Source organism: Aptenodytes forsteri, unplaced genomic scaffold (assembly GCF_000699145.1).
Source record: "Aptenodytes forsteri isolate BGI_AS27 unplaced genomic scaffold, ASM69914v1 Scaffold15, whole genome shotgun sequence".
Taxonomy (NCBI): Eukaryota; Metazoa; Chordata; class Aves; order Sphenisciformes; family Spheniscidae; genus Aptenodytes; species Aptenodytes forsteri.
Window position 1 is genome coordinate 9338931 of NW_008795129.1, and position 15010 is coordinate 9353940.

At 37.7% G+C, this 15010-nt stretch overlaps 1 protein-coding gene across 1 annotated transcript; it reads right to left on the reverse strand.

Annotated features, from left to right (window-relative positions):
* Positions 1–7572: 7572 nt before the first annotated feature.
* CCNJ (cyclin J) lies at positions 7573–14134 on the reverse strand. Its single transcript, XM_009278030.2, has 5 exons — positions 14114–14134; positions 13470–13680; positions 10707–11006; positions 10455–10614; positions 7573–8724 (listed from the first exon to the last, which is right to left on the reverse strand). Exons 1-5 carry the CDS (start codon positions 14132–14134, stop codon positions 8313–8315), a joined length of 1104 nt encoding a protein of 367 aa, XP_009276305.1. The 3' UTR covers positions 7573–8312.
* Between the last annotated feature and the right edge of the window lie 876 nt (positions 14135–15010).

Here is a 15010-nt window from a genome sequence, read left to right on the forward strand (position 1 = left end):
CCTCAAAGAGCTCTAGAGGAAGTGTGTGGGGCAGAGGAAGAAAGGCATTGTCTTAAAAACACACAATTTTTTTTTGTATCTAGGAGACAAACAGTATTACAGAGAGGGGACAGAATTTCTGGCAGTTTATTCCTTGTAATTTTGCATATAGTATTGCATCAGTTTGGCTGTGGGAAATAAGAACAACATGCAGTACTCTTGTGTAAATATTTTCTGTATTTTGGGGAAAAAAGCATGGGTGCTTTTGGGAATGCCTGTTTTAGAGGCAAGTCTTTAATTCAATAAATGTTTGCACATTTTTACTTCTGTGCCTAAGAAGAGCATACAGCATATGAAGTGCTTAGCAGAACCAAATATACATCAATTATACCACCAAAATTTATTGAAAAGTAACTGCTTTACTGTTTAAGTCTAAGAAGGGCCTCTGCTTTCTGCATTTAGTCAGACCCACTCAGTGGAGGGTGCAAGAAATCCTGTTATAGACACTTATTGACTAATTTGCATTAAGAGATATTTCTTCCTTACCTCCATTAGTATTTGGCTTAAATCCTGAATGATTTCATTAGCTACGTAAATGCTTAATCTCTTGAAAATCCTGCTAAGCTCTTGCCCTCATTGAAAGCTGTGATAATTTGTTCTAGTTAATTTTGTATTTAAATACTTTGCCTTTCAGTTCCACTAAATGTTCCTTGATTTTCTTTTTTTAAATAATGGAGAGATGAGTAAGAACACTAATTTTACCCTGTCTGTCCTATTATTTTGCACCCCTCTGCTGTTTGTTCTTACTAGATTCTTCTTTAAACAATACCAATTTTTTCAGTTTGTCAGTGCAGTCACTGCAATTGGATGTGAGGTAAAATTAAATACTTATCAAAGTTGATGCCTTTAATCCTGTTTTTTCAACATACAGTAGTATTTATGAGACAGCTGTAATTATTCCTTTGACATATGAAAGATTTTGATTTATTCAGAGTTGTCCTGCACCTTTTTCAAAGGAAAGAGAACAATTTGTAAAAGGTTGCAGAAGAAAGCGCTGCTTTAAATCTACGTTTTATAGTCTTACTGCGAGTATGTAAGAAAGCTAAATAGCCTCTTTACTTACTTTTCCACTGGAAGTGTATGTCATTGCTGATACCTATTTTGTGTTGATATAAGGGAAAAAATGACATTTGTACTAACTCTGGAAAAATTCTTTTGGAATCTCTTAATGGGGCTGTATTGCAAGGGGATATGTTACAAGCATTTCGATACATTTTTATCCCCTCCAGAATGTTGACCGCTTCGTCAACGGGGAGAATGTAAGAATGTGGAGTTAAATCAGCAAGGAGATAGAATGGTTTCCTGTTAAATATACACCAATGCATGTACTAACATAAGTATAAACAGTAATATATAAACAGGGAATAGCTTATGGAAACAAACAAAACAGGCAGCATTCTTGAAGAGAAAGCGGTGATGGAAGTGCTTCCAAGCTACTTTGTGTTCTCACAATCATCTAGTTGATCGAGGAAGTGGAAAAAAGTCTTGATGCATCTTAGCCTTTGTGGTTTCTCCTAGGTGTAGCGCTGCATGCTTTCTACCTTTTTACCAAGTAGTTGTCATGAGTCTTAAGAGACTTTACAAGAAATTCTGAAAACAGACTTACACCCCTCTCTCTGCTGAGGGAGGCTCCCCTTAGACCACATAATCTGAACTCGGGTATAGAAGCCTGATAGGGACTTTTCTACTAGCAGAAAACCTGTTTCCCAGTAGGATCTTATCCTATTTTCACATCTGTCATTCAACAGCCTTTTGGATGCATGGCTACACACCCACTCCTTCATCTGTCAATGAAGATAGTCTTCTAGGTATTCATAATCTCTGCTAGAAGGGTATGCAATATCCAAGTCCTTGGAGATTGTCCTTATTGCACCACAATGAACAACACTAAGAAGATAAGATACGAGGACTGAGATGTGATGCAAGGCCAGAAGCATAGAACCACTCTCCAAACTACAGGCCCTTTCCCTGGAAACTCAGTCTCCATGGCATTTCTGAAAAATTTCTCCATTTCTGGAGATCTGCAGTGATGCCGTCTGCGGTGCCATTTACCCTCCTCCAAAATCCATGCGTTTAAACATACTGCAACACTTACTTAGAAAAACGTTACTGTTGCCAGTGTTTTAAAAACAAAACAACTAGAAAACTCTTCTCTAAGTAACACAGTTGATAGGTGGTTGGAATGCAAATGTGCATATAGTTGAGCTCTGTAGAAAAGGGTAAAGCAGAACACCATTTGGCAAAATCTTTCACAACGTTGTGCTGACAACAGGCAGATTCGCAGTCTGCCCGTCTCTTATGCTATGGAGTCCCATTAATAAAGCTGCAGGTCAAACTGAAAGAAGGGTAAGTCTTAAAAGTACCCAGTCTGATGGGCTCGAGTATTGGAACATCCATAGTGTAACTGCGCCGATGTGTCAATACACATACAATAATTTTCAGTTACTCCAATTGTCTGTTTTGATTTTCTGAAAATTTCTAAGCAACGCTTTACATATCTTTCTTTGCTTTCTTAAATATGATAAAGATACCTAGATACCTGAAGATGCATAGAAAAAGGTCTTTAAGGAGAAAATAGTTCTTGACAAGTAAGAGCTTGGTTACCAGAACAACTGATTGAGTCCATAAAAGGTAATTGTAAAATGCTTCATTTAAACTACAAGCATTGCACATGTAGTAGAGCATTTTTTATATATTAAAAGGTTTTAACTAGAGAGCGGTTATTGATAAAGATATGTAACAATTTTTTTTCTTAAATAATCCTTCCAAGTTGCAGTTCCAGCTGTAATATTTTTTTTTCCTACTTATCAGATACCGTATCCAGATGCCATACATGCATTTGCAGTTAGTAATTGAAGCTGTGTATCAAACCGGCACTCATTTTTCAGAAATTCCCAGCAAAGAATTTTCTCTTGATGTGTATTTTCATCCATATCCAAATAATATTTTGGTTTTGTGGGTCTACTTAGTTTCTCTGATCAATCATGAATAAGTTTCCTTTAGTTATAATGTTTAAAAACAAAGTTACTGTTGCTTACCTCTCATGGAATAATAGACTAGAATATTTCAGTTGAAAGGGACCTACAACAATCATCTAGATAAGGAATGAAAACTAGGAAATGAAGCTTTTTGGTTGCAAAATGTAGCAAGTCCATAACACATCTTTTCAGTACCGCAAGAAATAAGCCAGGGTGTTAGCTGTTATAGGAAGATTCTAACTATACGTTATCTGCGGAATAAACTATAAATTTGCGTTCTAATGGCTGTAAATCCCCTAGTAATTAATGACTGATTAGCAGGAAAAAATTCCTATAGAATATATAGCCTTAGAGTGGTCTTTTAAATGATTCATAGAATATGGAAAATGCATGCTTTCTTTTAAGAGAGCTTTAATGGGTTGTTCTACGGAAGCGTTCTTTTATCTTGCCGTTTCAAGAGAGTAAATTCAAATGTTCAAAGAAAAGCAAGCAGTATTTCTAAACAGCTGTAGAATGCATATACCAGCTAATAGGTGCGGTAACAATTTAACTGACTTGCACTGGTGAATATGAACATTAGACACTGAATCTCAGGTTTGCAGTTTTAACACCTGTAAGTCTTCCTTAAGTCTCCCTTCTTCTCTTGGTAGGACTGGCAGCAGAAGCCCACATCCTCGGTTGCACTGAGAATTTTTAAAACCTGGAGCTACTTTACATATAGTTACTCTTTAATTACTCAGTTATAAGCTATTTGGGGTTTTTTGGAATGTTTCGTAGCAAATGCTTTCCTTTGTCAGAATGCACGTCTTGTTTATTGAAGTTACAGAAATTTATTACGTAACATTTATTTACAGGGAAAGAGCAAAATGTGTAATGTAAACTTCACAAATGTATGTGCTTGTGCCATAACTTCTAAAATATCATTGTAATGGGGACTAAAAACAAGTGTGTATTTTGTTATTGCCGCTTTACTTGGTGTTTTAAAAAATCGCTGTTGACAACCTGTCATAAAATAAGACTAACTTGGGCATTTGTATTCAGTCAGATAAGGCCTCATCTACTCAAGATATTTTGTTCCTGTGAACATTCAGAATGTAGAACTAATAAATTATTAAAGGAGGATGCTACATTACTTTCTGGCACTTATATATTCTTAACAGCAGTATTACAATTGCAAAAAAATCTTTATTTCTGGTGATGTGCCAGTCACTAAAATGTTAACTTTAAATTTCATCTTTTAAGCTAAATTTGCAGACCTGGAAGACTATAAATATCCTCATATTTAATGTAGATAATGAACCTGGGTCACGGGAAGCAGAGATAAAGCTTTTCTTGTTATGTACAAACACAAAAAGCTTCAGGCTTGCAATTAAAATCTGAAGTTGAGACTTCTACTGAAATATTGAAGTGAAAAGTAGCTGGCAGTCCTTTTAGTTGTTAAAGACTCATAAAGGTCAGGGGTAGTTCCTATTTTGTAATTACAGTAAAACACATAAAAATTTGAGATTTCAAGGAGACGGTCTAGACAGACTTGACTTTTGCTGCCCTAAGGGTGAGGGCAAAACTTTCCAGATCAAAGTATCCACGTAATATGCATGCCACCACCACACTGGAGTATTGCCTTTGTTCCTTAGCGGGACAGAGTAGAGCTTGCTCTCCCTCTGGCTCTAGGCCCTCTAGAAGGGTTTTCACAATCAGAGTTTATTCCTAAATGGATGGGTGCAAGCTAAATTTCATTCTCTAAAACTTTAGAAGAATTAAATGCTATGCAACCTACTTAATTTTTTGAGCTCTAGCCATAATCACATAGCCTTGTTACAAATGTGAAATGTGCACATTATTAGGAAGAACCAGAATTGGAAGAATTAAATGCTATGCAACCTACTTCATTTTTGGAGCTCTAGCCATAATCACGTAGCCTTGTTACAAATGTGATATGTGCACATTATTAGGAAGAACCAGAATTTCTTTTAGTAAGGAGCAGTTGTCAGAAATTGTAAGCATCCAAAAATATTTCTGCTAAGGTGCATCACATGATTTTATGCTGCCTTCACCACAATAGACCTTCACAACTGTTGTAAATAACCTAAGTGCTTGTAGCTCTTGACAAAAGGCTTCCCACATCTTCTCCTAAATGATTTCTAGTATTAGAAGTAAGAGATTGCCAGTACCACTTTTTTTGAAAATGAGAACAAAAGGAATTCACCCCCCTGCTCTTGAACTACTACAGTTCTTTTGTTCTTGATTTCTTTGTTACAGCTGTGCACTAGCCACACTGTTGAAGTGTACAGTGTTTAGCATATGCTGTGGGTGCAATTAGTTTTAAAGCCCCTTCCTGCATGATTTCCTTCCTTTTTTTTTTTTAATTGTAAAGTCAGTGTTCCTGAAGCTTATTATAGTGTCACAGAAAGGGTGGGGAGAAAGAAGAAAGTCCTTATATCTTCAGCCCATGCACAAGGATGATGCAAGACAGATTAGGGTCAGTTTACATACTTAAAAAACCACACACACAAAAGCATAATACACACTGCAGCCTTCTTACTCAAAACTAGTTTTATTTTTAAAAATAAGTTGAATGCATAGCACTCACAAAGATTCCATTGTTTTGGACATTTTGCATTTAGGAGCACCATTCTTATTTATGCCATAAAAAACACATTTTGGTTCTAATAGTAAGAACAGTGTATTTTTAATGTACACTGGTAAAGCCCTTTTAAATAATATATTGAAACTGTTCAGTGTACATTTTCTCTGTAGTCATTATGCAGCTGTAGTGTCAGAACAAAACTTAGACTAAGTAATAAATTAAAAACAAACAGCATGTAGTGGATCTTTTTACAGTTGACCTAATGTCTTAAAATAGTCAAATAAAAAATACCCTATTAAATGTAAATTTGCAGTATTAACTAACTGAATAAGCCCCCGCCCATTATAATTCCAGTGTTAAGTATTAGTTAAATTTTTATATATCAAATGCCTATGGGATAAATTTACTAATACCCCAAAAAAGAAGAGCCTATACTGTTGTGTCTAATTAAAGATGACAAGTTAGCCGATTTAAAGATTTTACAGAAAAAAAAAGCTACAGGCATCTGCTGTTATTTCAAGTCATGGTCTATTACAAGACTGTACATTCATAGCATCAGAGGTAGTTAGAGCACTGAGGACTCGGACATAGCATTGCAACAAAATGAAACCGGCAGAAGGAAGTCCATTTCCCTCTTAAATGGGTAACAATGCTGAATAAAAAGCATGGCATCTTACGAGGTGGAAAGTCTCTACTTAACACTACTCTCAGACATGGGGAAATATTCATTAAGAGATGAAGAGAGGAGGGAACCCCCTCCCCTCCCCCCCAAACCAAACCAGCTTGCACTTTAATTAAGAATTGACCACACTATGGCTATTTCAAAGTTGATTCTCTAGCATAAAGCAGAGAGGGTCATCTCTTTCATTCACCCTCCTATCCCTCTTGACTTGTACATACACGCTACAAAAGCCCACAAAAAAAATTGGGATTTATGCAAAAAAACAAAACAAGAGAAATAGGATTTCTTCTCCTCAACTATAAATAGGTTTTTGTAGCATGTTATCATTCAGCCCCAGAAAGAATGAACACAGCTGTCCTCCCTCCATTCTGAACATTATGGTAAGGCCCCCTCTCCTGTGATAAAGCCTTCATCTTCATATTGATAATGTATCTTAATTACCCCTACTTTCAAAACAGTCTCTGGAAGATTCACAATACTTCAGTGTCATTAGATGGTACACATTTTTAAGTGCTGCCACTAAGACAGGGGAGAAGAAGGTGGTAAAAGAACAAATAAAACAAAAGCGCCTTAAGCCCACACACTATAAAGATATTTTAAAGTAGTAAGAATCCTGTCATCCATACTTCCTCCTCCCATATTCTACCACAGGAGAAAGTCAGGTATCTTCTTGTATTTAAAAAAAAAAAAAAATCCTCCATTAATATCTCTACCACCATTTTCATCCAAGAGTTGGATGAGTGAAGCTTTCTACCCTCAGACTATCCACTCCACAGGAGAGAGTGTAATTCCATATAGTCATGCAATTAGCACCTTAATTGTGATAAAGCAGTTCACTCTGCAATATATTTTTTGACCCACCCATTTAGAAGGGTAAATCTCTGCATTTTCTTCTGGAACTCCCAAATAGTAGAAGAAAGAGTTGCCCCACTATTACCTGAGAATTTTCCTCCACTATAAGCCTGACAGAACTGGATTTCTATAAGCATTTAACTGTACTTTTTTTGTACAAGTGATACTGTCAGTACAATTGGAGGATGCTTTCTGTTGGTTAATAATACATGTGTGTTTGTATGTACACAGAGGAATCACAGCCACTGTAGTAGTTCTGGTACAGTACCAGTTCAGCTGAAACTTTCTCTTTTCTTCAATTACTCGATGCCACACTGCTGGGCAGTAGTTCACACCTACATTCTGTGAACACTAACATATCCCTTTGGTACTCTGCACATAGATGCCCTGAAGAAAAGCCACTCCACTTGCTACAGTCTCTTCCCTTTCTACCTTCCTCTCTCAACTTATACCCAATTAAGTGTACAAACCAGCAGCACAGAGTAATGAGTAGAAAATTCCCTGAGTTAGTATGAAAGAATTACTTTAAACATAAAAAGGATAAGGAGGAGAAAAGAAGGAAAAACATAGTGTCTATCCTGTGAGGTACAAAACTTAAAAACTAGCCAAAATACCAAATGCCTTAGCCTAAAGCAAATATCCAACACAAGTGCTGAAAAAGGGGCAAGAGTATGGAGTTAGCCAGATGAGATTTGTTTCTTCCTGTGGTCCCCATGTATCTGGAGAAGTCTGGCATTCAATGGATTTGTAAGTTTCAGTAAATTTAAAGTAAGTGTTAATACTGTATGGTGGTATTACATAAATGTCTTCAAAATAATACTGCATATCTCCTTCATTAAAAGTAAATCTGTAGTTAGTCCACAGCTATTTTTCTTTTGACTAGTATTTCAAAGATGTGCGTTAGAAGCACAGAGAATTCTGAGTGCCAGCGTAAGAACTTATTACCCCCAGGTATACACATTCTTTTTAGAGGGTGTTCTGTGTGCTTATTTTTTGCAGTCTGTATTTGAGCTACGGTACTGGTTGCCAATCCAGTTACTTTTTTCTGGAAAGACTTTTTTTTATTCAATTTGTTGCCCTCAAACTTATTTGAGGTTTAACAAAAAACCAAAACAATTCCCCTCAACACAACTTCCCACCCCAAACAAACAAGCACAAAACCATTTTGTACTTATCACCTCTCAAAGCAGGGAGTAATACAGGAATATCGTCCATTCACTTGATAACTCCGGTTGTAGGAGACACTTATACATGGCTTCACTTCTAGCGGAACAGCTAGTGACATTGCAGCACCAGTCTGTACATGGCCTCGAGCCTGAACACTGGACTGTAAGGCAGCAGGGCAAGTCTGGAGCGGGTAAGATGCTGTATGATTAGATGATAATATCTGTTGACAGTTTTGCTGCTGTGATGTCTGATGGTGATACTGTAATGAAGACTGATGAGCTTGGAGATACTGTGGTATGTGCTGTTGAGCATTAGCCTGCTGGGGAGTTGGAGCTGGGGTCTGAAATACAGTATGTTGGGCAGACTGACCATGTTGTCCTTTTTGCTTGTTTGCTTCCTTCACATCATTATCATGCGCACTAAAACAAATTGAGAAGACAGAATACATGAAAATAGATATTAAAATAATTTAAAACTCTTTTTGGTTAACTTTTGAAAGCACTCTAACAAATGATGCAATTATCTGAAAGCTTCCAAAGTGTTTAAAAAAAGAAAGAGAAAATCATTTTAGCCTACCCTTCAAAATCATCTAAGGTTTTAAAATTTGTTTCTTTGGGATAGAGTTTCTTTTCAGCATTTCACTTCATTTCATGCCAATACAAATAATACAGCAGTATCTAAAATTACCAGTGCAATAAGGTCTGCTAGTGTACTCCAATAAAGTGCCAGATTACCAGAACCTGAAATTAAAACTTACTTGCTGCTTCTACCTCATTTAAGTTGGATAATAGAGTATAGGGTTTTTAAAGACACGATATAAACTTTTTAGCAGGGCCTGTAGCGATAGGACAAGGAGTAATGGTTTTAAACTAAAAGAGGGTAGATTTAGACTAGATATAAGGAAGAAATTTTTTATGATGTGGGTGGTGAAGCACTGGCACAGGTTGCCCAGAGAGGTGGTGGATGCCCCATCCCTGGAAACATTCAAGGTCAGGTTGGACGGGGCTCTGAGCAACCTGATCTAGTTGAAGATGCCCCTGCTTATTGCAGGAGGGGTTGGGCTAGATGACCTTTAGAGGTCCCTTCCAACCTAAGCTATTCTATGATATCAGAGGGTTTTTAAAAGATCTACATTACAGTACTTAAAGATCATATGAATATTTATATTGGATCCTGCTTTGGTGAATGGAAATGCGTTTTTTTTTTTTCTTCCTCTCACCTTTTTTCTAGCCCACCCAGTACTTAAGTTACAGAGTTTAGCTCACCTGAATTCCCTTTGATTTACACCTATCTCAAATGTATTTAGACATACTCTTTCTCTTGCTCTTATGCTGAGGTTAAGCAGATGCCACCTACAAACTTCAGTCAGGCCTAAAATCATCTGTTTTTTGGTACTGCCTATACAGGGCAGATCTCTTGAAGACAGTTGGGGTTCAACCCCTCACCAATTTTTCCTAAAAGATTGCTAACTTTTTATGGTGCACTGCAAAGATGACTGAAAGGCTTCGCCACCTGCCACCCCCCCACCCCCCCCAGGTCTTTCAGAGCAATACTGAAAACACTTCTGCAACAGCACTTGCATGCTTTAGGTACTATCCCTTTCATGAGACACATTAGTGAAGCCAAAAGAGGCCACCACGGGTGACAACATCACACTTATAAGGAAGATGTGATTCTTCCAGATACAGCTATTCTTGTGCTTCTACAGAGCACAGCTGTATTTAGATCTGCACAAGAGCAAACTTCATAATCTGTTTGGAGCATCCCTTGAACTTCCAAGGCATAGTGTCTTCAGGGTAAGTAGGAGCTCCTATGCCTTTGGTACTCTTCACTATCTCTTTTTCCTCTCCGAGTAGACTACAGAGATTGGGAATAAGTTATTTAACAGATTCTCAAAGCATGCCAAAAGATGTTCAGTGGAAATGCAAGCCTGAGATTTGTTTGTTGAAAGAACAGGAAAGAGGTTAGACCTGGTAAGGTTTTCTTTTTTGGAAAGAACAAAACAGTAATTACCTAACAGTATTACCTAAGTATTTTTAGAATAGAAAAACTGAAATTCAAAGAGAAATTTACTTTCAGTGCTAACAGCAATTAAGCATACCAACAGATGAGGAAATGGGCTTAAAAAAAGCTGCTGTGGTTAACTTACATTAATAGTCGCTCAATACATGGCACTAGGAAATCCCAGGAGTATGCAGTAAGATGATGCAGTCGGGTAGGCCATGTTGGTGAGAGACGCAAGATAATCCTTGAAGAAGCTACACACGCAGTAGCAACTAAAGAAGGGGCATAATTTAAAAATGCATGATCTAGAAAGAAGGAATTAAGAAAAAGATTCATTTAAGTTGGACATTGTCTGTCAAGACAACAAAGGACTCATTACCTGAAATATGTAACTCACCTTGCAGTGATACTTCCAGAAAGTAATCAGCATATTTTGCCATATATAACTTAGTCTTCTCTAAGCAAACCATTGGCCAGCCATCATGAAGATCAGTCTCATGGACAGCAATAGAAAGATAATAGTCGATGAAATGAGCAGCAGTTGGGAGGCACAAATTCCACTGAAATGTTTCTAGCAACAACAACTCCATATGAAGCAAATTCTGTTTTGTTAGTACCAAATTCATGTTAGTCATACAACCCAAGCTGTTCAACTGTTCAAGTTTGGGAACACTGTCTTCCTTTTCTTCAAATTTACCTTTAGGTGAACAGAAAGAAGAGGGGAAAAAAAAAAGGTTCAGCACGAGTGAACTATAAAACAGATTGTATCTAATGTCTGTGCTGGTCATATTTCAGTTCTACTATGTCAAACAAGCTTGAAACTTTCCTGCAGATGCAAAGCTCAAATGGAGGATGTCCTCGAGAGACAAAAAGGGGTATGTGCTACGAAGGGCTAAATTTCAGCAGATAATGTCAAACACCATGTAGGATATCGTGCGGTGCCATGTTTCCTGTTGGTTTTCCCACCCTGGCACACAGAAGCTGGTTGCCAAGAGCAGAAGTAAGCGGCATGAGGACATCACTGGCACTGCATACGCAAGTTTTTGTCATCAAATTATTGTATAATGTGCCCCCATCATCAATGAAATACCACTGTGATGTGACTTGGCATACACAACACCACAGCATTTGGCTTTAATCACCCTCCCGCCCTCCCCCCCTTTTTGTTTCTAAAACTCATTATATAGCTAGAGCTCTAGCCAATGTGGCTGCTTTTAATGCCTGTTATGGTAGGTACGTTTTTAGATTTCATAATCGATAAGCCGCTCCAGCATTTCAAACAAGTGGATTTCAGCAATGTGCATCTGAAAAACCACACTGCCATACATACTGTTTCAACTTTAACACTGCTGGTGGCTTCAGCTTTCCTTGGTCTTTAACTTGTCAGGCCTGTATGTTTTTAGCCTGAAGCAAAACTGTATATGTAGAAAACCCATTAATAAGAGAAACAAGTGTCACATTTCCATACAGTTTGCCATATGGTTGTGCTATTTCAGTTTCATTGCAAATTCTTTCCATCTTACACTCTCTATTCAGTACTACATGGTATCTTGTAAATGCACATTTTTAGAGAGTTTTGCAGGACTGAACATACTGAATGTTTGCTTTTTTTCAGCAATGGAGGTACTTATACAGGACTTAATCCAACACCAGTCCCAGTCTGTTACTTTTTGTTTCCCATACTCTAGTAATTACAGAAATAAAAGCTTCAGGAGTCACATAATAATTTCTCTTATTACTTCTATAACCTTATCAGATATATCACAGTGTGATTTGTCCAACTTATTGCACCACTGATTAAACTGTTTGTTTAAGTCACACAGGGCAAAAGTTTAAAATAGCATTCTGGTTTGTGCTTTCTGAACCAATTCATACACTGCTTCTCAGAAAAGTGAGTACTCCAGGCTTTCGGAGCTCTACTTGCAGCTTGTTATGAAAGATGGCAGAGGTGATTTACAAAAAAAAAAAAAAAAAAAAATTAAAAAAAAAAAATAAAAAAATTCTCTTCAGAACATGAATTCATTTGAAAAATCTGGCATTAGTACAAAGCCAATCCATTTTCCTAAATGGAGTACACTGGTTTCTGAGGCAAGGTTTTCATACTCGGCACCTCATCCTTTGCCAAGAGAAGATTGCTGGCTGGTGGCATCCAGTCAAAGCTTACCTCCCGAAGAATCTGAAATAACCCTTTTCTTGTTTAACTGTTCTACTGAATAGCTGTATTGGTGGAGACAGGGGATGCAGTGAAAGGAAGCAGTATACCAAAAATAGCCAATACCTCAGCACTCTGGTTTTCTAGTGAAGAAGGTCTAGAGCTACAATGCAATATATCTTATTTGAGAAAATGAAAACAGATTCAGAGAAACACTTCAGCAGAAACCGAACCAAGAGTTAGTTCTGCTGCCAGGACCTGTTTCTCTGAATCTATTGGTTTAAGAACAAGTGCCAGCAGGTATCCCAGCAAACTAGACCCATATCTCTTTGCGGACATCTAAAAGGGGTCCACAAATGTCAAAAGATGGATACACACCACAAGAATCTAGCAGAAGTCAACATAAGCAGCACTGTTCATAATGAGTGTTTGTAATTAATTCTGTCTTCGGAGTACTGTGCATTCACCAACATATTTCACCAGTATTACATTTTGTATGTGACAATACAGGATGTACGTCAGCCTTAGCTTGCTTAAAGAACATTGCAATTTATGAAATCTGAAGTATTCCAGAACCACACAGCACCATCAGCAGGGTGCAGTACAGTCTACATATGGTTTATTTAATTTCTTCTTTTATCACAGGTATGCGAATTTCTCATTTCCACCACTGGATCTGCCTATTTTGAGATGTCCTCAGAAAGACAGTCTTTCTATTCCTACAATACAGCTCTGAAAGTTCACCTTAGAATAATTTGTTTCCAAGCATAAACATTGTTTTTTAATCACAGTTTGTTTTCTCTCCCCTCAATTTCATTGGGTGCCAACAGAAGTCAAAACAAGAGTCTAAAGAAAGGCTCTACCAATTGGGCCAAACTGATATACACTAATCTGTCTGTCTTTTATAATCACTTTGTTCCCCCATCTGCTATATCCCATCAAGACACGCCTTGTATTTGGCAGCAGAACCTATATTGCTCTAGTTGAAGTTTGGTGCTACATACTTACTTGCTAGAAGTAAACAGGAAAGAGCAACCACATGCAGCTGCTGTATAGATATGTCATAACGATCCATAAAGAGGTCCAACAGATACACAGCTAGATGTCGTGCAGCAGGACAGAGTCTGAACCGATTGCTCACAATAGCAATCAGATCTGCAAAGTATCTTCTCAGATGTAACTGGGGAGATTGGCCTTTGTAGGAGGGCAGCTTCAGCTCCTAGTGGACAGCAGCATGTAATTTTATTAAAACCATAATTTAGTTTGCATTGGTATCAGATTAATATAGCTGATATTCTCAAATTTATCATGGCATTTTCAAAGGATTTCTCCCCTCTTCCTTCTGTTCCCATCGTTCCAGCATCCCCTTTCACAGAACAAAATCTACTTTACAGTATTACAGAAGAACTAAGAAATAATTTGCTTCTGCATAACATTAGTATAATAATTTGAAATTTAACATCTTTTCATTGGGCAATCGGCTAGCGTGACTTTAGCTTTTACCATTTCTGTTGTACTACCTCTACTGCAAAGGCTGTACCTCCCAGGAGTGAAACAGCAAGGGTATGCCATTACTCCTCAGCTGCTTCAATGCAAAGTCCAACAGCTTAACTCAACCCCCTCCTGCTACAGCTCAATCCAAGCAATCAGACTTTGTACTTAAGTGTTTGCATGTTCCAATGCTGCCAGTTCTCCTGCAGGTGCCTCCAGGCGAAGTGCACTAACAGCTAACTGAAGGTAGCAACGTTAGGAAGAGGAAAGGGGTGTGCATGTGTCAACGTTTGCTGCATGCATAAGTTTAAAGCCTGACTTAATCCAATCTGATTGATGTTGCACTGACACTGACTACAGTGTGCTCTCAGGCATTTAGTTAAGTGTACATAAACCTCACACGGTCTCAGATTTGGGGGGGGACCCCACAAAACAAAAGCTCTACCAACACCACAGATCAGAAAAATCTGTGGCATGATCTGTTTTGAATACAAAAGTTGGACTGGTAGAAAGAATGTTCCCCAGGCTCCTGCCTAGTAGCTAGTATCTCCTCTTGTATACAGCAAAACAGCAGTGCTGTCTTCTGTTATCATGAATAAATTTATGAGTTAGATTGTGCAGCCCAGATTAAGTAGGATTTTGAGTACAATTAAATTTCCAGCAGGACAGTCTGATGACATCAAGTTAGAATGGAGTCGCCCAAAATTGTCAAAGTTTTAAGGTCAATTCAAAGTTCTGAAACACGCTATTGAAGTGAAAAAAAAAAACCCAAACAAATGAACAAAACCCCCACCCATACCTACTAAGCTTTAGAATTCACCTTTCACAACACTAACTTAGATTTAGTGATGGTAACTTTGGTAGCAAATAAATTGTCCTGTCCTTCTCTTGTGTTCCCCCCCGCCCCTGCAAACAAAAAAAAAGTTGCTTTAGCAGTCACACCTTCAAGAAAGATAATCCACTCATCAAGTATTATCAGGCAGCAAAGCACATTTTTAGTAGGTTCAGCCACTGTAAACTGATTTTCATCTCTGAGCGCAAGATGTGCTTTATTATGA